Source organism: Ixodes scapularis, unplaced genomic scaffold (assembly GCF_016920785.2).
Source record: "Ixodes scapularis isolate PalLabHiFi unplaced genomic scaffold, ASM1692078v2 PGA_scaffold9__187_contigs__length_104089568, whole genome shotgun sequence".
Classification (NCBI taxonomy): domain Eukaryota; kingdom Metazoa; phylum Arthropoda; class Arachnida; order Ixodida; family Ixodidae; genus Ixodes; species Ixodes scapularis.
The window spans coordinates 42436631-42459168 of NW_024609884.1; the positions used below are offsets into that span (position 1 = coordinate 42436631).

The 22538-nt window shown below is 43.7% G+C and overlaps 1 protein-coding gene across 1 annotated transcript in view; it reads left to right on the forward strand.

The window, feature by feature from the left end:
* LOC8050657 (homeobox protein MSX-2-like) overlaps nt 1-21836 on the forward strand; it is a 54075-nt gene extending 32239 nt beyond the window's left edge. The window contains exons 2-4 of the mRNA XM_040218968.2: nt 13994-14187; nt 19641-19900; nt 21682-21836. Of these exons, the coding sequence (XP_040074902.2) occupies nt 13994-14187; nt 19641-19900; nt 21682-21685 (458 nt within the window). The 3' untranslated portion in view covers nt 21686-21836. The remainder of the gene's footprint in view (nt 1-13993; nt 14188-19640; nt 19901-21681) is intronic.
* Nucleotides 21837-22538: the final 702 nt, after the last annotated feature.

Below are 22538 nucleotides of genomic sequence, written 5' to 3' on the forward strand. Positions count from 1 at the left end.
GACTTACTGTTAACGTCGGATTCAGGGGTAGATGCAGGTGTTTGCAGAGGGGGCGGGGGTCAGCGGATCAGGTGTTTGTTCCCATAATAAATGTTGTTGCCACAATAATTGCTCCCACAATAAATGAATAAAAATAAATGTTTGGGAACCCTCCTCCCACCCTTTTTCCTTGCCCTAAAATTTTGCACATACGAAATCCAAGGGGGAGGGGGGGGGGGAGGGATCAGGACATTTTGAATCCGCCCCCCCCCCCCCCCTCAACCTCTGTATTCGCTTCTGGTTGCATTGCGTTTTCTGAATCTCGATTACTCCCACAAGCGTCCCCCAAATGTTGTAGTCTGAAGGAGCGCCTAAAAGTCATCAACCGCATACTAATCAAACTTACATACGTATTTTACTCGAAAGCACTGCGTGCCTCGCAGAAATAGACCCTGTAACTGATGTATCTCGACGGTCTCCGCGGTAATGATGATCAAGATATCGTTACTTCTCGTTTCGAGGGGCGGTGATTTGTTTTTAAACGCGGAATGTCGGGGGAAAAAGTAAGATATCTATCGGCCGGTTCGTTATTTTAGCGGCCGACACTGCGTTGACTATGGGACGTGGGAACGATTCCAATTCGACCATCAGTTTTTTCGGGGATTAGACATTGGGCGTGCGGTTTTCGCAAGCGACCGGAAAGCAGAAAGAAACAGCGCACCAAAGCGGAGTCGGCCCGCTTGAAAGAAAACGCCATTCGGAAGCCCATTTGTGATTGCCAGCCAGCGTAGTATACCTGTTCAGCGAACCGACGAACTAACAATCTCTTTAATCCGACTGGACTCCCTGCAGAGCTGGCACGAAGTAAAAAAAAAGAACGCTCACGAAGTCGGAGGTCCGTCGACCGCCGAGGGGGCTCCATTAGTAATGACGACAAATAAGTCGGCGAGCGCTTCGTGACCGCAGAGTTACGCGGCGGCAGTCGCGGCGGTGTGGTTGCGGAAAATTCGCGGGGAAATACTTTCGCTGAAAGACACAAAAACACAGACACACAAAAAACAACAACAAAAAAACAATGAAACGTAAGGTGAAGCGTGATGCCGAACGGATAGAGGCGGTGAGAACCTGCGCCTGTCGAACAGCAAGGCCTCTCGTTTCATCTGTATAGCCAGTCGTCGCCGCGTAAAGCAAGGTACAGTATGCCATGGCGTAATGCGGTCGCCGAGAATTTGTACTGAACCTAAATGAACTCCCCTATTTACGCCTTGCATGTGACGGCGTTTCAGGCGCCAGCGTGGAGTCACATTGGCTTCTTGGCTTGTCGTTGCAGGAGGCTCAGCTCGATCACACGCGCGGAATTCGTGGTAAAGCCACCACAGTGCAAAGGAAGATGTTCTTAATCAGGTATTTGAGCGACCTGACGCAGCTGACGTTTAGGCACAAAGCCCAACGCTCGCAAGCCAGAATAGGGTGTACACTCTGAAAAAAGCCTGTGCGTCTACTTTCCCACGCGACACTCGGAGAGCCAATCACCGCAACTTACAGAGGAAGCTCAGCGAATGACGATGCCGAAACGCATGTTTAGACCAAAAACGCATTCTGAGTTGTGACATTAAGCAATGCAAAACGTCACGCTTGCATTGCTTCATGTCACAACTCAGACTGCGTTTTTTGGTCTAAATGTTTCGACACTGTCATTCGCTGAGCTGCCTCCGTAAGTTGCGGTGATTGGCTCGCCGAGTGTGGTGCGGGAAAGTAGACGCACGGGCCTTTTTTTTTACAGTGTATGTCTTCGTCTATACGCACGCACAAAGAGAAATTCGAATTGTCAAATTAGGTGGTGCTCCTGAAGAGTTAGTTCACCAATGTGCTCACCGGTCGTCGCGAAGCGGAGACGCGCAATCTTAGAACGCAGCCTATTAGCGCCGAGATGTTTCGGTGGCGCCCTTTTGTGGTTTCCGTTCGTGACGTCACAACCAGAATTTGCTTCGCCGTAAACCAGCTGTTGGGCAGGCATTATCAGTATACACAGGAAGCTATGATTTGGCCAATCGCGAATGCCGACCACAGCGACACTTTTGGTCGCGCACGTCGCTAATAGTTACTGACATTTTAAGAAACGCAAGGAGTGACCTGTTATGTTCACACTTAAATGCAACAATCTCATTGGCTGAGGTGCGATGATTAGGTGCTTGTGACGCACCATGCGCGAGACAGATAGATAATCGGCTTTTTGAAGGGACCACGTGTAAATCGTTTCCGTAGCGCGCGTGGCTAATATTTTCTTCAGAAGTGGTCGAAGGGGATGCATTTTGTGTAATAAAATTTCGAAGAACGAACTTACCCGAGTAAAGATGAAAAGATTAAGAACCTGATCTTGCTACCAACGGCGTCCGTCTGCCAAGAAAAGGCGTCTGATTGGAGCAACTGTGGAGTGTGGACAGATATGGAGGCAGGTAAGAGCGAGGGTGCAGACACGGGCCTCCGAAAGCAGACGACGTTTCCAAATCAAACTCCGCGTGTGCTTTTTTTTTTTTGTTTTTGTATAGTGCCTGATTTTGTTATCTTTATTAACAAAACGCAGTAAGGAACACAATACCAACGATACATATTAATTGTCGGGCTACTTCGACGGTATACGTCAAATCTGCCGTCCTCTCTCGGAAATCACCCAGAAATCTTTCATTTGCGGACGGCCACCGGTAGCGAATTTATGCTCTTAATGTTTTCTTTATTTTATTCTTGATCTAGATGTGATAATTCTTACCTGAAATTTCGATATACAGAGTTTCAGGTAAATACCATCTTCGGCCAGATCTGTACAAAATATTAGTTCGATTCGTTAAAAGAAGCGATTTATGCGGTCGTTTCGAAGTGCCAACAATCCATTTCACTCACGCCGTAGCTAAAAATAAACCCCGGGATTTTTTTTTTTTTTTTTGTGTGTTTAAATTTGCTAAACTATCCCGACCGGAAGTGCGATTGGGAAGGATGTGTCCCTTTAAAACTGAGAGTCCGCTCTGACAAGATGTTGCTGCGAGTGTATGTGCGCTTCAGTTCTGCTACCGGTTTCTAGAACGAGTCTTCGAACCTACTTCACTGATGTCGGTAGCGATCGGGTTTGTGCTTGTGGCTATACTCTGTCAAGAATAACGTTGCAGCCCACCAATCTGGTGACAGCTCGGTGTCAGCATGCGCTGAACGACCATGCACACGGCTATTTTCCTTAATGCTCTATATCAAAATCTAAAAAAAAAAAAAAACTATCTTAATGCACAAAATCTGATATTTTTCGTTCATTGCATCATGCCATCAAGGTACGAAAAAATATATATTTGGAAAAACAAACGCTGAAAATACGCGCGAGCTGCAGCGCGCCGCAAATTCAAACGGAAACGCGTTGGACGTTTCTTGGTTTCCTCGGCAGGTGTGGCGCCATCTATATTTGGTGTGACAAAACAACTTGCTTATCGGCGGTGCTGTAACTCTGTGACCCCAAAGGGGGTGGAGATGCCCACCCAAAACAAGAGGACGAAATGAGGCCCAGATTTTTTATTGAACGATGAAGTGTTTTTGTAGAATCTGGGTCACATTGGCTCGTTCGAGGGCTGGCCGCGTGAGGACTCCAAACCTCCAGGGGTTTTATTACGTTCCTTCGTCGACTTCACAAAATAATTATTGCGTCAACAGTGGCGACGAATGTCTCGCAGCAGACCCGTGCCAAAAGGCAACGGGTTGAAGCTCGCGTACAATAATATTTAATGAGTAAAAATTAAAATGCTTAAACCAAATAGGTAAGAACCTAATATTATTTTTGTTCATGTTCACAGCCGTACCATCTAGCGTTATTTTGACCATTTAAAGCTTTCTGGTCAGTGATGCAGTCAATCTGCACACACAAAGCGTGCAAACTTATATCTGTTCTAGAAACATTTCAGAATGGGATATATGCTTCAATTACGGTATGGCCTTCATATTCTTCATGTTTTGTATTCTGATAAGATTCTTTAATTGAAGTATGGAGAGATACTGTATTATCGAGTTCGGTCTTTGACAGGCTACTCCGCAAATATAGGAGGATGCCGACATTTACAACAAGACTAAATCAAGCACAAACAAACATATCACATTCACGCACGCACGCACGCACGCACGCGCGCACGCACGCACGCACGCACGCACGCGCTCAGAGTTGATCTAGAACTCTAGTATCTCATATATGTACTTGTGAATTGGTTCCAAGACCATAAATTGAGACCACTAATTGTTCCATGGTCCCAGAAATTTTGTAAAATAAAATGGTTGTGGGCAGTTCTTTTCATGTCATCTCATTGAGTGTGGTGTTTAGCACGTATGCACAATCACATTTCAACATATTTCTTGCAGTTACGTATACTGCAGTTTAAATTTTGATGTCACCGAAGGAAAAAAAAAAGGTAACTGCTCGTGCAAGTCACTCCAAGTCGCTGCATATATGTTGCACAGTTTCTCTTGCTTTCTGGGTAGATTATCTGGAGGATGCGTAGCTATTTCCGGATCAGTAAGTTGAATTTCAATTAGCAGGTGCCAAAAAAACTGCATAATCGTAATTCTCATTACTTTCTTTATTGAAAATTTCCCGCCATTGCAGTAAATTGAACTTTTCTGCGCTTTCGCAGCCTATACTTTGTTTTAGCTGCTCTGTCAGCTTGTTCGTTTCCGCTGATCCCGCTGTGACCCGGAATCTACTCTAGAATTATCTGATGTCGTAAGTCTACGACTTTACCATCTCTCCAACGCCTAACTAAAGAGTGATATTATTACATGATTCCCCAAATACCACCAGGCTCTTTAGAGTGGTATTAGTTAAAGTTACCCATTTTCGTATAGTATTCCTTTTTTTTTCTTCTGGAATATGATCAATTGCTAATAGAATATTATGGAGTTCGGCTGTTGTACTATACTGACTCATCCCAAGAATTCTACGCAGCATTGAGAGGGCACGGGTGGTAGCGTCAGGGTCGCACCTGTGTCCCACACGGAAAATACTGCACAGACACTGTGTGCAGTCTTTGATAGCGCTGCACAGAGTTTGTGAGATTAGGTATAGATATGGCGCTGCAGTTTCAAATAAAAAATACGTAAAAAAAATATATTTGCCGGTAATGATATTGCAAATTCGAATTTATAGCAGAAAACTACGAATCTGGGTTCTGCGAGTAGTAAAAGTCCGGGCGGTCTTTATGTTTTCCTAAAATCCTGAGACAATGTACGTTAATGACAGAAGAAATATAAAAACAAACAAATTCTTTAGAATATTGTTTTTTATTTGGTCGGTAAGGGTAATAATATCGCATATTTTGATCCCTGATCAGGAAATGGAGGTCCTACGACAATAGTCGAACACATCTCGCCTTCCCTGCCGCTCCACTTGAAGCCTTCCTCCAGAACACCTTTCTTTCCTAGACGTTCATTCGGCCCTTACCGGCCCCCTTTCGTCGAGGCTGAACATTACTTGTCACTCGTTTTGACGATAGAGGGTCGAGATTTTCAGCCAGACTTTTCAGTACCTTCGCGCGATGGGCAGAAAGCGAAATTTTCTGGTACTATAGCCAAAGAATACCCATATTTTAGAGTGATTGGCAGCGACGGCATTATTGTCCGCAAGTTTTGCCGCCTACAAGGTAGCGCGGCTAGGGCGCCCTGTGCGTCGCTTATTACCAGAATTCCAGTAGGCTCATCTATCTGAACAGAGAGCTCGTCTCGAGGCAGATTAGTTTCATTTTAGGGCTGGGCGTCGATTAAAATTTGCAACCCGATCAATCGCCACCCTTTAATCGAATCATTAATCGATTAATCGGTTTCGCTCATTTTCATGCATAATTATTTAAAAGAATTTACAAATACACGTTTTATTATTGCTGAATATCTAATAAACCGGCAAATGCGCAATTTCGGGTGTTTAATAAGTGTGTAGTTGAGAACAGCCAAAAGACACCCGTACTCAAATATTTTATGAACCGCAGGGGCAAATACATTTTTTTTTAAATATTCTTCGGCAGTAGTGAACTCCTTTCATTGTTCACAATAGTCTCCGCTGCGCTAAACGGACACTCGCACGGTGTTGGAAGTGGCCGGGACTCGTGTAAGTGACCTTCTGCCCCCCCCCCCCATGTTTGGAGTTACAAATCTCACCCCTACAGTTTACTTTAGGTCCAAATTCCACCTAAAGTTTGCCTTCAAACAAGTGCGCTCATCCACATCTGCGTGGTGAAAGCGTTGAGGTTTCGCTTGTTTTTTGTTTCTCAAAAGTTTAACCTATTAACCGGTTAAAATATTAATCGCGATTAAAGCATTAATCGATTAATCGACAGGTTAGTCGATCAAGTACCCAGCCCTAGTGTATTTAGGTAACTGTATGCCTATTTCCGACAAATTCTTTTATATCTCGAAAGGCTCTCCTTGCGTTGTTTTATATATGGTTGCCTAACTAAACTCGCGATCTGCTGTTCTTTACAGTGACGCTAATAATAAAAAGAAAAGCAAAAAAAAAAACAAATTCGTGTAGATAGAACGAAAGGCTCGAGAAACTCCAATTGTGAAAAACAAATTGCGAAAAACGCCTTCCGATTTTTCTCAGAAATAAACACCGAAAGGGAAGAACCCTAGATGTACGCCTGCAGACCAGGGATCACGCTCCCTTTTGGAAGCGCTTTCCCGCCGTGGTCGCTTGCCACACGGAGCAGCAGCATGCCGTGCGCGGCCCGCAGTGCGCCCGAAGTGCGCCAGTAGAGTGCGAAAGGAAGGGAGCTCTCGGTGCAGAGAGACATTGCACAGAGTTATTTTCAGTGCAATGTCGGGAAACGTCGAAGCTGGGCTGCAGCCAAAATCTCGAGGTGCCCGGTAGCACACAGTACGAGCAAAGGAATGACACGGACGAAGTCGATGACTGGCGAGCGCGCGTTTGCCGCAGGCGACCAACAAAAGTCGCGTGCACAAAGATAAAAATTGAAATGAACGCTCTTTTGTGTGTGTGTGTGTGTGTGTGTGTGTGTGTGTGCGCGCGCGTGTGTGTGCGCGCGTACGCGTACGTGCGTGCGTGCGTGCGTGCGTGCGCGTGTGTGTGTGTGTGTGTGTGTGTGTGTGTGTGATATAAAGGGATATGATTGGAAATATTTACTTGGGGGCTGCAAAGGCTTAAGATAAAAAGTGTCCCTGATGTGCAATCTCCTTTGACCTTGGTATTTATTTTCGCTGTCATAACACCCATTGAAATTAATTTTTCTATTTTAGTTGCTCATTTCCATCACACATGCCATGCGCCTCACTTCTGAAATCTTAATTTGTTATTCAGACGTCACCCTCGTGCACGATCATGGCTCCAAAAGCTGTTTTGGTTTGCGCCAACGTCTGCGCTGTATATGCTAGCTATAGGCGTGCACGCCCATATATGTTCTATAACGCTGTCACCGGGCGTTTTCTCAGTACACACAACGCTAATGAGACCCAGAAAGTGTGTTCACAAACAAATTTGACGGGGGGCATAAAAAATAAAGCAACCGTGAAGGGATTGAAGGATTTCAAATGATTAGTCACTCGTAGCATTTGGTAAGCCTTCGATAACTTCGTATAAGTCCGTACAAGGGACGTTCACTAATTTATCTACGTCAGTAGGGGAGAACGGAATTTTGAAACAATTTTTGTTTTATTTTTTATCTAGTCCCCTGACAGGGAATACACATAATTTAATTTTCCCGTAATCATTTTAACCTACTTAAAAATAACAGAAAAAAACCCTTTTGTTTGATTTTTAAATTAAGACGTCACATCTGCCTTAATGTCTTCATCAGTTGAAAACCGCTGTCCACGTAAAAACATTTTTTTTTTAAATTTTGGAACCACAAGTAATCTGAGAGAGTCAGGTCAGAACTTTATGGTGGATGGTTTAGCCACTGGAACACACATTCTCAGATGGCAGCCAGTGATTGACGTGACATGTGAACCGGGGACTTGTGAAGAAACACACCTACTGCAAGTTTTGCTCGTCCTTTCTCCTTGACTGACTCCCGCAAAGCAATTATTGTGTTGTCGTAACTCTCCGATTACGGTTGTCCTGTGTGGCAAGCACTTCAGAAGTATAAGTCCTTCAACATCCCAGAAGACAGCTGACATGACTTTACCTGCAGGGTCTTTTGTCTAACATTTTTTGAAGATGGGGATGACTTGTACTGCCGCTACTCTGGCTCCATTTTGGATTTACGATTTCTGTGATAAACTTAAGTGCAGTCTCTAGAAGGCGAAATCGCCACGCTTGAACATGCACTTGCCGAAATAACTGAAAAAAAATGATGACTTAGAAAATCGCATTAGAAATAACAATTTGATTATTTATGGTTTAAATGAAGATGAAAATGAATCGTCACCATTCCTACTTAAGAGTGTCACTGATATCTTGTCTTCCGAGCTTTTTCTTTCTTGTGGTGACATTAAACGTTGCCATCGCCTTGGCTACCGCATTGATGATAAGATTAGGCCTATAATCTTCGAAGTGATTGACTACAGAGAGAAAGATTTGATTCTTAAAAACTCTTCGAAACCGAAGGGTACCAGTTTGTTTATTAACGAAGATTTTCCCTTTCGTGTTCGAAACACAGTCTAAAGAAAGCCCGTGAGTCTGCTTTCCCGCACAACACTCGGACAGCCAATCACCGCAACTTACGGAGGCAGCTCAGCGAATGACAATGCCGAAACATATTTTGAGACCAAAAAACGCAGTCTGAGTTGTGACATTAAGCAATGCAAAACGTCACGCCTTACATTGCTTAATATCACAACTCAGACTGCGTTTTTCAGTCTAAACATATGTTTCGGCACTGTCATTCGCTGAGCTGCCTCCGTAAGTTGCGGTGATTGGCTCTCCGAGTGTTGTGCGTGAAAATAGACGCACAAACATTTTTAGAGGGCATCCGTAGGCAACTCCATGGGCTTGGTGCTGCTGATTTCAGACGGAACGGTGCGAAGGTTGTTTTACGTTATAATTATGCACTAGTTGATAACATTCGCTACACGTGGGATGCGTCTAATCACTGCCTTGTAAGGGTTCCTCCCCACCGACTTCCAAGTCATGATACTTGACATATCCAGGAAAACTCTTTCACTTTATTCAGTTCTAATGCAAGGAGCATTCTTTCAAAGTCCCCTGAATTTGCTCGCATGACAGCTGCTTACTCTCCTCATGTGATTTGTGTTATTGAAACTTAGTTGCATGACTCCATACTCGACTGTGAATTTGCTCCACCTAACTATGTTGTTGTAAGTTGCGATAGGTCCTGTGGAAAGGGCGGCGGTGTTGCTTTGGTTTTTAGAGTCTGGTGTTAGTTTTTCTGTCTTTCCCAGCTTACCAAACACAGAGTCACTTTAGTGCAAAGTTCATGTCGATAAATTTGTTCTTGTTATTGGGAACGTTTTCAGAGCTCCCGGTATTACACCTCAGGTTATTTTCGATATTCATGACGACATTTTAAAGGATAATCTTGGCAGCAGCGAATTCGTCTGGACGGGAGGTTTTAACACACTCGACTTTAATTGGGAAGCGGTAATGGTTGGTAGTCGAAATAAAATTAAAGGTGATACCCTTGTTGACACTGGTGTGTCACTCAATTTAGATCAAGTTGTTGGTGATTGCACAAGGAGATAATTCAATTCTTGACCTTTCTTTCGTTAGTCATAGCATTACCGAGTCTGGTTAGGAGTGTAAAGTGGTAGAAGGTCTTTCAAACTACAGAGCTGTCGTTGTAACGTTTAATACTCGTGCCTTACATGAAAGCAAATCCCGAGATTGTTACCGTTTTAGACTTCTATAGAGCTGATGATGTGTCTAATCTTGATGAGCTTAGTTTTGGCTTTGATGATTTCAAAACCCTAAGTCATGACTATAGTGTGGATATATTGCTTAACAAATTTTGTTTATTAGTGATTGACGGCATAAAATATTTGTCCCAGTCAAATTCAAAAAGACAAATCCCACTTAGCTATGGATCACTGGAGAGGTATTACAATTAACTGGTAGACTAAAAAGAAATCGGAAACTGAGTCACAGTGCTAATCCTACGGATGTAACCTGGTTTGAAAACTTGGGGAATAAGTTAGCAGAAAAAAATAACAGCTGCAAAATATACTTATTTTAATGTTACGCTGACTCAGTTTATGAAGTCAAATCCGGCTAAGGTTTAGAGGTCTATCCTTCCCCAAAATGATCACGCAGTTTTATTATTCAAGATCAATGTGTCTCTGCCTGTAGACATTTCTAATGGCTTTAATGCATATTTTCAATCTCTATTTATTAAAGATAATGGTTGTGAACCTTCTTATCCTTTTAATTTTACGTGTTCATCATAAGAAAACAGTCTGATCAGTGTTTCTTGTGCCCACAATTTGCTCCTAAACATGAACTGTAAGAACAGTTCGGGTATTGATGGTATTCCTAATTTTTTCATCGTTATTTTCTCTGGACATCGAGATACTCGACCTTAATCTTCGAGAAGTCTTTCTCTTCTGGAATCGTACCTGAACTTTGGAATAATCCAGAGTTGTTCCCATTTTTAAATCTGGAAACAAACAGAGCCTCGTCAATTAAAGACCAATTTCATTGATTACTTCATCTAGTAAGCGCCTGGAACATATAGTCTACGGTCATATTTATGATTATCTTGAAAGCAACTCAATCATCTGCCCTCAGCAGCACGATTTTCGTGGTCCTTTTTCAACCACCGCATAACTCCTGGAATTCACACAGGATATTGCTTCGTCTTTGAATAAACTAAGGCAGGTTGATTCGATATTCCTAGATTATTCGAAAGCATTTGATAAAGTTTCGCATTCCAAACTACTTTTGAAGGTGAACGTCGTACTTAAAAATCCCGTTTTACTTAACTGGGCCATTGATTATTAAAAAATAAGCATTGGTAATGCTCTTTCTTCAGAAGTAACGACCAGTTCAGGTGTACCGCAAGGATCGGTGTTAGGACCCCTTTTTATTTCTTCTGTTTATTAATAATATTGTAGAAAACATACGGGTTAAAATTCCTCTTTGTGCCGATGATTGCTTTCTGTATAATGATGTTAATTCGGTTAATGATCAACTGTTACCTAATGAATCCTTCGTGCGATTTTTTAATTGGAGCAAACAATGACAAATGGAATCAACTTTTTAAAGACTGTGTTCATGAAGTCTACGAAGAAATCGCCTTTGGTTTCTAACTAAAGTAATGATGAGATTGAGTTAAGGTAGGTTTATGAGTTCAAATATTCGGGTATAATTTTTTCATCTAACCCTAAAGGGGACAGACACTTTGACTTTATTTGCTCTCACGCCCTTAGGAAATTAGGATACGTTAAACGTGCGTTGAAATGTTCTTCAAAAGAGGTCAAAGTAACCGCTTTTAAAGCCCTTGTTAGGCCGATTTTAGAGTATGATTTTGTAGTTTGAGACGCTTATCTAAAAAAGAACATTAATCTTATCGACTCTATGCTGGCCAAAGCTGTCCGATTTATTTCCAATAGATAGCATCGACACTCTTCATCTTCATCCGCTATGCCAACATTAGGGCTAGAGTCTGTTTTCTGGGTAAACTGTCGAGCGGTTGAAAATGTTACATAGAATTGTTAATGAAAATAGTGGCATTGAGTGCATGAAATCATCATCATGACCATTTATTTTCCTTGAGGGCCCGTGGGGCCCTCAAGAAAACAAAGAGGTGGCAATAGAACAAAAAAAAAAAAAAGATAGAACAGTAAACACACGTATAGCACTGTAAGATGTCTTGGTAGGTCAGTTAAAGAGAGGGTAATGGCTTCAACAAATTTAGTAGCATCATTAATAGAAACAATGTTGTGAGGTAGTGAATTCCAAACCTCAGTGGCCAATGGTATAGTGTGGAAGTCTGGTGAGAAACAGTTCATGATCGAATTGGACGTAATTTACATAGGTGATCTGGACGCGGGAAAAAAACGATGGGGAGGTGATTGCAGTAATTCTTTGAGGTGGCTATTGTGATAAAGAATTCTATGGAAAATAGGAAGGCGTGATACTTGGTGGCGAAGGGAAAGTGAATGAACGTTAGCCGATTTGCGTAATCCTGATATGCTGGTATATGGTGGGTAGTCGTTATGAATAAAACGAAGGGCTCTATTTTGGATGTATTCTAGATTATTTGCGAGGTAGGACTGCTATGGAGACAATATAGATGAGACGTATTCTAACTTCGATCTTACAAGAGTAGTATACGCTAGTCGTTTTACGGAGGGTGTAGCAAGTTTGAGGTTACGGCGCAAATATCCGAGTACGGTTAGTATCAGAAATAAAAGAAGTGACGTGAGTAGTCCATGATAGGTCAGAGGTGAGATGAACACCCAGGTATTTATAAGATGAGCATACTATTGCTTAGTATGCTCAATGTAAGTGAGGTAATACGAAAATGGTGTGGTACGCGAACTACGGGAAAATGATAGGAATCTACATTTATTAAAGTTTAACGTCATCTGCCATTTTTCCCACCAATGAATTACAGACTGAAGGTTTTCCTGGAGAGCATGATGATCGTGGCATGAAAGAATGCGTCGGTATATGACACAGTCGTCGGCGAACAGGCGTACAGAAGAAGCTATATTAAGGTGGATATCATTAATATAGATTAGGCATTAATATAGATTAGAATACATTTCTTGTTAAGACATCACGCGCTCTAGGCGATCCCATCCTTTAAATATTGTACCCTTGTAGTCTCATAATAATTGTTTTAAAATTCCTTTATTCAGCGCACGGCTCAATCTTGGAACGGTACTAATGGATCTACGCGTATACTCCAGTACGACGACTTCGTTCAGAAACTATTGAACTTGATATCTTTTTTTATGTGTGACTGGCGAATCATTATTTTGTACATGGTCTTGTTTATTGTTCGCACTACTAATCTATTTTTCACCTGTGTATCCCACTCCTGCAATGACCTGATTTCAGGTCGCAGTATATTTAAATAAATAAATTAATGAGTCTCATCTCCAGTCACCAAAATGAAAAGAGAAAAAGAAGAATTATGTGCCCTTGACGGAGCATCTCCAACGCTGGCGCCTCGTGGCCTTCTGAGTCCTGACATCGCGTCAGCATTCTTGGAACCCATCCTCTGATATGACCAACTTTTAATAAATTATTTTTCAAATGGAACATGCTGACGTTCCAATTTCTTCAGCAATTGAGGAAACCTTCATTTGTTTATCTGACAAAATTAAATCCTCGACGTTTTTTTGCAAATTTTTATGAAAGTTGCTTGCACAGGTCGTCCAGTGCGAGGGTCATCTTCGATGGACTCTCAACGCACTTAAACTGCTTGCTCCAAAAGGTTACTTTGTAGGATGATTGGGCAGACTCACCATAAACTGCAGTCATACGTTCATGAATCTTTTTTTACTTTTTTAAAACTTTTGTGGTAAATTTAATTACGGAGCGTCGCTTCAAATCTAGACTTTTCTTGGTTCACACCAGGACTCTCCCGACATCCTGTCTCTTGGAACGTTAGACTCGCACTGTCACATCATGCTCAGGATTGTTTTAACACGCTTGCTGCTTTATATCATACCCAGGAAAATAAATGAATCAACATCTTTCGTACGTCTTTACAAGGTTGTGGCAATTACGGGCACGTGTGCGCGACTTTAGAATGTCCTTTCCCGGCGTGACTGATCGAGGAAACAAAGCAAGTCGCAGAGAACCACGTCCTTGCAGTCGTGCATTTGATTTCACCGCAAATAACTTTGGAGATGGAGTGTGATCCTGAATCGACATCTGTGAATTTACTATAGCGTTTTTGCCATTTGCTACGTTGTCAGACGGAGCCTGTAACGTCTTTTTGTAGCGCCTATTGAGCACGCACTTGCAGGGCCCGCAATCGACTCCGTACGCTACACTCACTGTATTGCATGTTTTTCTTTCGTCCCCAACCGTGTTTTAAGTGCCCGCTTGTTCCCTGCGCGTGCACAGAACCCGGAGAGGTGCCCCCGATGCCAGCGGCGGTCAAGTGCCAGCTGCGACGGCACAAGAGCAACCGGAAGCCCCGGACTCCGTTCACGACGCAGCAGTTGCTTGCCCTGGAGCGGAAGTTCCGCATCAAGCAGTACCTGTCCATCGCCGAGAGAGCCGAGTTTTCTTCGTCGCTCAACCTCACAGAGACTCAGGTCAGAACCCCCAAGGACCTTGGGGCGCCCTCTCTGGCGCTGGATAAAATTTGCCGACGTTTCGGGCACCTTGTTTTATTAAAGCAAGCAACGCTTTTTGGCGGAACCCCTTAACCCTAAAATATTTTCCGTCCGTCCGTCCGTTCACTTTTCAGTTATATTTAACGGGAAAATTTCCGTCACGCTACCTCTAGACCAATTCCGTTTCCCCGCTAAATTTAGCGAGGGAACTAAATTGGTCTATAGGCCACGTGGCGTCAGGTCACGTGACGTCAATTTTCTCGTTAAATTTAGTGGGAAGACGCACGAACGGACGGACGGACCGACAAATGTTTAGGATTAGAAGATTCCCTTAAAAAAGCGTTTCATGCTTTTTTTTATCTTCATCACTCTTCAATGATGAATATACCGAGTGTCAGTTACGTCGTAGAGCAGTGGTCGGCAACTCTTTTCTGTAACGGGCCAAATCGTCGCAAAGCGGAGACGGAGCGGGCCGGACGGAGGAACGGAGATAAGGGGGGGGGGGGGGGGGGGGGGGAGAGGGAGGGGGCAGGTCGAGGTCTAACTTACGAAAATGGAAGAAAAAAAACTGTACTATGCTAAAAATGATATGCAAAGATGCCATCTTGATTCAGGCACACGTAACATAAGATTTCTCGAATCCCCTCTCAGTAAAATGTTGGGTGTTCAATATTTCTTGCGAAGATGCCGTGAACCATATTGGAGGTGTTCATCTGTCATTCACAAGAACCGCGTTTGACTTTACAGTTTTCAGCTTGTAAAAGTATGTTCGCAGATGTACATATACGTGCTGTAGCGGAAACTTCGATCAAAGCTGTTGCTTGAAAAAAAAAAAAAAAATTAAAGGAGGTCAGCGGAAAACTCAACGAAGTGTTCACTACAAATGCAATCTTCAGCTTATTGCTCGTTTCAGGATCGGCTGGTCAGCTTTGGCAAATACTTTTAACTTGTTCAGAGTTAATCCGGCCTTTAATTCCGGGTTAGCAACCAAACATATCTCTTGTCCTTGTGGAGGTTGTGGGTGCGTGTGTGTGTGTGGGGGGGGGGGGGGGGGGCAGGGTATTATTGGTGGTGTGCCGAGGGCCGTATAAGATTGGTCCACGGGCCACCTGTTGCCGATCCCTGCCATAAAGTATCCGGATAATACTCGTAGTCACAAAGCTTTGAAATATCCACTCCCCCCCCCCCCCCCTGAAAAAAAAAAAAAAGGAAAAAAAGTAGTTTGGCACCGAAAGTGGTGCCTATGTGCCCTTCCCTTCTTATATCTCGGTGCAGGTCATAGTTTCAGGTTGAAGACACAATTTAGAGTTCCCATTTCCTAACCTTGGTCTAGATCGCAATACTTCACGCTTCGCGTGCTCAGCGAGCCCATCTTGCACCCAGGCGAATTATTCGGTAATTCTAAATGGGTACCGTCTAGAAGGTTAGATATCTCGAACTTATTTAAGACGTCCCGAACAGAATTAACCTATTTAAAACATGAAGGAAACCCGTAAAGAAAATGTACTCGCACAGGTGTTTGTAAACAGGCAGGCCTCCTGACACAAAGTATTGTTTTCAAATCTCCTAAAAGTTTATTACACACAGCATGTTCCGTAGACAAGTACAAACGTGCAAGCGATCTGCAAAATCTAAAAAGGTGCTACTAAGCTTTTATCCAGCTGAAAAGATTGCAAAGCAAACAAGAGCCGGGGTAATTCTAGGCTGTACTGTCTATTCTCCCGGGAACTGGAAAAAATATTTCCCTCGAAATTCTACTGGCAGACGACTCTCATTGGCGGTGACAATCCGTTCATCGAACAACGTTGTATTTACAGATTGTTTAATTGAGACGCTGTGTCATCGGCAGATTGTTTTACAGACACGTATGAATAGGTTTTTTTTTTTTCTTTTTGGTAACAAGTCACTCTAGATTGTGGCCGCAAATGGCATGTAGGGTGGGCCACGTGGGTTAACATTCTTGTAATGAGCCGTTGCAGAATGTCGCCGTGAAGCTGCGTGTACGGGTCTGCCGGCCTGTGACACACCCGCCAAAAAATGTCCCGGCAGCGTGCACTTCGCGTAACGATCGAGTGTCGGTGGTATGTTAGTGTCGAGGAAACGTGTCCATGAAACGTGTATACACGAAAAGTTTTCTATGAAACGTGTTTCCACGAACAGCTGGGAGACGAAATAATTCAGTATTCTACCGGCAGTGGTCGCATGATTTCGGAAGGGAGGCGACTGCCGGTAGATTTTCGGTGAAATTGTTGTCCCCGCTGCCAGGAGAATAGACACTGCGTCACTCTATAGATGAGCTGGAAGAGTACCCATAGAACAGCGGCCACTTGTTGCAAACAAGCAGGTTGCAGTGCACTTACCATAAACTTAGCGGACTTGAAACATGTATTCCGATATATATTGTCGCGAAGTTTTGTTCGCGCGAGTGTTTAGTCCAGCTTTACTTTGTTTTTACATTCTTCGAGAGTTCGTTCGTCTCCACGGCACGGCTCATGGATTCTGCCGGAGTCGGGGGGCCCCAAATGGGGGCGGGCATGAACGCTGTAACGCTACACTTAGTTTATAGAACCCCGCGTCGGAGATATCTCGTTTTGCGCATGTCTGCTTTTAGGATCTCTACTTCGGAGTTTGATTGCTTCGTGTATAACCTTTCTGTCTACGAATGTGCTTTGTATTGTTTATGACTGCTCTTGTGAGCTTCGTTCGGAATCTGTTTTGTCTTGTGTATGCACTTGTTTTTGGGATGTTCCTATTTGCTTTGGGGCTCGACACCATGCCGTGATCATCACCCTGCCTCTGGAGGCCAACTTGCACGTCCGATTCCCTTCGGTTGTGGAGTCTTCCGCCCGCTAACTCGCAAACTTGGGACCCCTTACGGCTGTGGAGGAGTTCGGCTCGCCCGCCTTTGTGTGGATCCTTGTTTGTCGAGTTTGGCAGTGGTCGGGGCACCCGCTGAAGGAGTGATTGAGGAGAATAGCGGGGGAAGTTTCTTTGGGTTATGAGTAGTACCCCCAAAAGTTTAATATCAAATAATATAATCTTCAAAGGGATGTAAACGAGTGCATTGTCTATATTCCATAAATAAACAGTTGTTTCGTTAATAAGAGTATCTTCACCAACGGAGTAAAATAAAATATTTTTCTCCGCGAAAATATGTTGATGTGGGCCCAGCAGAACAACGGCACAAACACAAAAACGAGATGGTAGGGCTCCGTGTAGATGCAACACGATGCGGTACAAGCTGTCATTTGCCGAACCAAATCACACGACACGAATTTCTGTGACTTATTCGAAGACATCGCTTGTTGCGTAAGACTTTTCGAACACCGAGCCAGACATGCCGCAGCTAAGAGTTGAGGGCCAGGGAGAGGGATGTTGGGGGAGGAGGAAGCAAATGGGTTGCTGGAGAGATGAGGAGGACACATTTCCCTCGCTCCAGCATTTCGCCTGCCGCCTGCTCAGACTAGTACGTAGTTCAACTACTCTACTCAAGTTACTGTAGTTTAAATACTTTTCTGAGTATTTTAGTAACTTTCAATTACACTTTTGTTTCGGTAATTAGTACTCTACTTTAATTGCTTTTTCCGAGAAACTTTTGAGTTTTAGTCGTTCGTTTGCTGGTCAACAAACATTCCTGAATAAAAATAGATAAGATGTTGAAACATTAGCTCATATTTGCAAAGAGGAGATCGCACGTGGCGTAGGCAAGGGGGGGGGGGGGGGGGTTGGATTGGTTTGGGGGGTCTGAAGCCCTTCCCTGTTTCACGACAATTTCAAAAGCCTTCAGACCGAAGGCGCTGACTGTGCTCGCGATCCGAAACGCAAGCAGTGTAAGCAAGCACGGGCTTATGATGTGATTAATATTTTCGACGAGATCACCGCAAATTTTCTGCAGTGCTTCCGTTGACGACACAATTTTTACTCTCACGACAAAGCAAGGAACGTAAAGCAGCAAAATAACACAATTAGATGTTCGGCGGTGCTTTACCTCCTAGCATCGGCCAAAGTGTGCGGTAGAATTCACAGGTCCGTATCCATTAAAATCCATGCGAAAAAACAACAACAACAACAACAACGACTGCGATTGCGGTTTTTTAATAAATGCGTCTCCATGCTGTTTGGGGTTGAGGTTTCTATTCAGTACAACGACGGTGTTTCATACCCTTTAACATGTTCCAGAGTAGCGACACTCCTTCCGTTTTTAAGTGATCCACGTTTATTGAAAAAGGACTGGCCATTAATAACATTATGGTACAATCTGTTAAGATCGATTATTAGTAATAATTAAAAGGGCGATGCGACGATTTTTTAATTTTAAATAAATACAGCTTAGAATTATTCCTTGGCATTTCTGACCTTTGAAACACTGGTTTCTATTTTTCCCTAAGCAATGGCAGTCGCAGAAAAAATCTGAGAAAAACGAACACCGTTTACCCCCTCAACTCACAGCCAGAAAAGGCGGTTACGTGATCTGGGGCCGATGTTTTTCATATATCCTCGCGTTGGGGCTGGCAGAGCACAGGGTGCGCGCTGAGTGCCAGGCATTGTTAAGGTTCGGCTATTCCCGTTATCTCAACTATTGAGCACGAGCCATTACCCGAATGCATGCGGGGGCATCGATTGCCACGAGCCCAAATCGAATGCCTACGCAGTCTTCGTGTCCACTGTTTGAGCGGCATTTATATAACATCACAGCGGGGATCGCCAAGCTTGATGACGCACTCCTGGAGATCGCATTGTTGGCATTGCCCCCACAGCTCCGTCATCAAGTTTTGTGAAGGAGAGACTGAAAGGAAAGGTCCACTTTTATCCTTGGAATTCCACCGCGACGAAGACGCTTCTTAGTCAGTGGCGTTATGCTCGAGTATTCTTGGATCCCACAAGTGTCAGTAAGCTGGCACTAGTGGGAAACATTCCTACCCAATATCGTTGCAAAATCCTTCTAAAGATACGAGGTTTTCTGAATGAAAAGTGTTCTGTTTTTCTCGTTCAGCACAGCGCTGGCTCCGTGCGCTGCAGAAACTGCTAGGCGCAGCGTGGTCCGAGAGCAGTGCGTTGACCGGGCGAGCATGTCACACCAGATTTTGTAGCGTGTTGCTGTCTGGTGTAGCTCAGACGAATGTTGCATGCCACTTTGGCCAACATTTTCTCAGTCCTCAAGCTCTTGGTATCTTCAGATACACCTATATCCTATACAATATTTCAGTCGACGAGGAGTCTGAGCGGACCATATTGGCTTTTGGTGTGTTGATCGTGAACATTCATGACGTGCGACCGTTACGTCACTCAAGTGACGAAGTAACACTCTAGTGTCCCTCTTCCCCGCGAGGGGATTCGAGCTGCACACCTTGAATATCGAGCTGAGTTCAGTATTCTTGCCATCGCGCGCCCTTGCACCCCTTTGTGACCTCGGGATGTGTGTGCGTGCCCAGGTCAAGATCTGGTTCCAGAACCGACGCGCCAAGGAGAAGCGGCTCAAGGAGGCCGAACTGGAGAAACTGCGCATGGCCATGCGGCCGCTGCTGCCCGGCGCGTTCGGACTGAACCTGAGCAACCCGTTCGGAGCGCCTTCGGTGCCCGGCAGTGTGGCGGCGTACATGGGGCCGCGGCTAGTGCAGGCTTCCTCCGCGGGGCACTCCTCCTACGGCGGCATGGAGACACCGTCCGCGTTGCAGCCGCAACGTCCTCCCTTGTACGTGGACACCTAGCTACCGACCCCGTCGAGCTCGCTGACCGATGCCGCGCTCCCAGGTGGACACGGCAAGCAAAGTCAAAATGCATTTCCGAGGTTATCCTTGAAGCTGGGAAACTATTCAAACCAATTTTTTTTTTTTTTTGTAAGAATGAGTGTTGAGAAGGTTGTTTTGTTATCAGTGGCTATTGGGGAGTGAGGGACTCGCTTTACTGCATACCGACAAGCAACGAACGCTGTTCACATACATTTGGAGTACGGCTATCATGCAGGAACGTTCTTTACGTTTGATCGTCATCAGCCAGAGTCAGAGAGAGTGCTAGTGATCACGCAGTACCGCTCATAGTTGCTTTGGGCAAGCAGGGAAACTAGGCCTTAACGCGGCCTGTGACTTTTGGAGACTGCAGCGAATCCTTTTCCGCCCTACTTAAGCAGCTTTATGCTTTTGCCTCCGGGTCACGTGAACTCTTCGTGCGGAAACGAATAAAATATAATACCTAATTTGCGATCTTTGGGCTCTGGTCATTAGGGCTATAACTGTTGTGCGCCAAACCAAAAAGTAAGACTACGGATCTGAATTTAGTAGCGAGTTCACAAAAAGTTGCACAATGTCTGGCGTCCTAAACATGAAGTTGTGCGATATCAGATGGTTTGCGATCTTTGAATGGCTGAAACCATTGCGCGAGTAGATTGACCATGGAAGTAGGCAGTCTCTGGTAAAAAGGATACATGTATATGTACAGGACGCGGCCAGAAAGTAAGTTCCGTTTTAAAATAAGACACTTATGCAACATTTGTTTGTGCACTGCTTTATTTTCAAAACAAGTCCTTCCGGCGTAACCGTTTCGACGTTAAGGTACTTCTTAAATCGTGGTACAGATTTTTGGATACTCCAATCATGGAACTCTTCCGCCCGAGTTTTGACTCAACGTCTTTGGCATCTATCGCGAATTTTTTTTAAAATTCTATTGGAGTGTTTTTTTTTGCTTTTTTTTTTTCGCAAAACGATCATTACAAACCTTCATGGAGACGTATTGCAAAACAATAAGTTGTAAAGCATTGGCTCCCCAGAATATTTTCCTAAAATTGATTTCCTACACGAACTTATCAGTGACCTGAGACAGCTTACTGCTCTGCAATGCATCGTGAAAGTTTTGTTGCATTTCTTAAACATTCAAACCCGTTTCCGTACCGTTCCTTCACTTGTTGCGCTCAATCTGTAACTTCTGTAAATTTGTCAATGAATCTTTCATGGTTTGCATGGTATGACATTTTGTCACATTCAAAATTTCCATCACATACCGGACTTCAGTGCCGGCGAGTCATTATATTGATTTCATAAGGATTATTAGCAATAGTAATATTATAATAATACTAATTTATTTTCAACAAAGTACCCACCAGCAGCTCTAACGCCTTTTATGGGGTGTACTGTGTAGTGCATACCACAAACTGCACAAATATTCATAGTGTCACAAAATGGCATCAGGATGTGACTAATAAATGAGAGATCACAACTGCGCATGATCAAAACAGAAGCAAATACCCTCGCGGCACTTATCTGCGAAAGGTACTTACATTCTGGGTGCTCCTTGTATCAAGGGTTTTGAGTTTCGTGTATTTACACCTGGATGAACTGCGGTGGCTTCACCAGCTTGCTCTGCTCTTCATATTCTAGCTCGCAGAAGGTAATTTTACTTTGACAAAAAGAGACTTTTCGCAAAAATCATTATTTTGTGAGAGCAAATGTTGACACTTAGTGTGCAATTTTCTCGTTACAGATAGCCCCGGCAGAATTCGGGACTCGCATCCTGCCGGTCAGGGTGGAAACTGCTGCTAACGAAGTCGCCAATGAACTGCGATAGCTGTAAATATGTAAAAAAAAGAACACACGGAGATATTTTGGTACGTTCAAGTATCCAACGAATAAAACATGCAAACGTAACACAACAAACTGTGACAATCTAAAAATCATTAGAAAACGGTGTGAGAATCTCATTTTTACCATTGTAGTTTAGATAAATTCTTCTATCTTTACGTTGTGTAGAGAGAGGAAGGAATACAAGCTATGTACGACGTAGATTGATTGTGTCCCTTCACAGGCATACGTATACGGTACGAAATGAACGAGCTACAAACACGTGAAAAATAAAAATCGGAATTCCGAGATATGTTTCTATTTAATAAATATAGATCAAGGTTTCACATTGTTCTCTTGAGCGTTTATTATTATTTTGTTTTAGTTTTAAAGTTGTTAATGAGCAGATTACCTACCCACCCGTGAAATTTTCCAAAAATGACTCATCATTACTGGGTGGGTCCAGCTTGGCGTATCAGTTACCACAGAGTTATTAGTCAGTACAGCAGTACCGCTACTTCAAGCGAGGAGTTTTTATTACGGTTTCTTTTTCATCCAAACCAAAAAAGAAATTAAAACTACACGCATATGTGTGGGCTCTTTCTGGTAGTGGCACCTGCATTCCGTTTGCAAAAAGCGGACTGTCATAAAAGATAAAGCCATAACGGACTCTTTGGGTCTTTCTCGTTCGGTCACTTCACTTCACAACTATTTGTACAAGGAAGGTTTGTGCCTTTCACGACCCCACAGTGTTCTTGTTACTAGCGCAGGCTTTGTAGG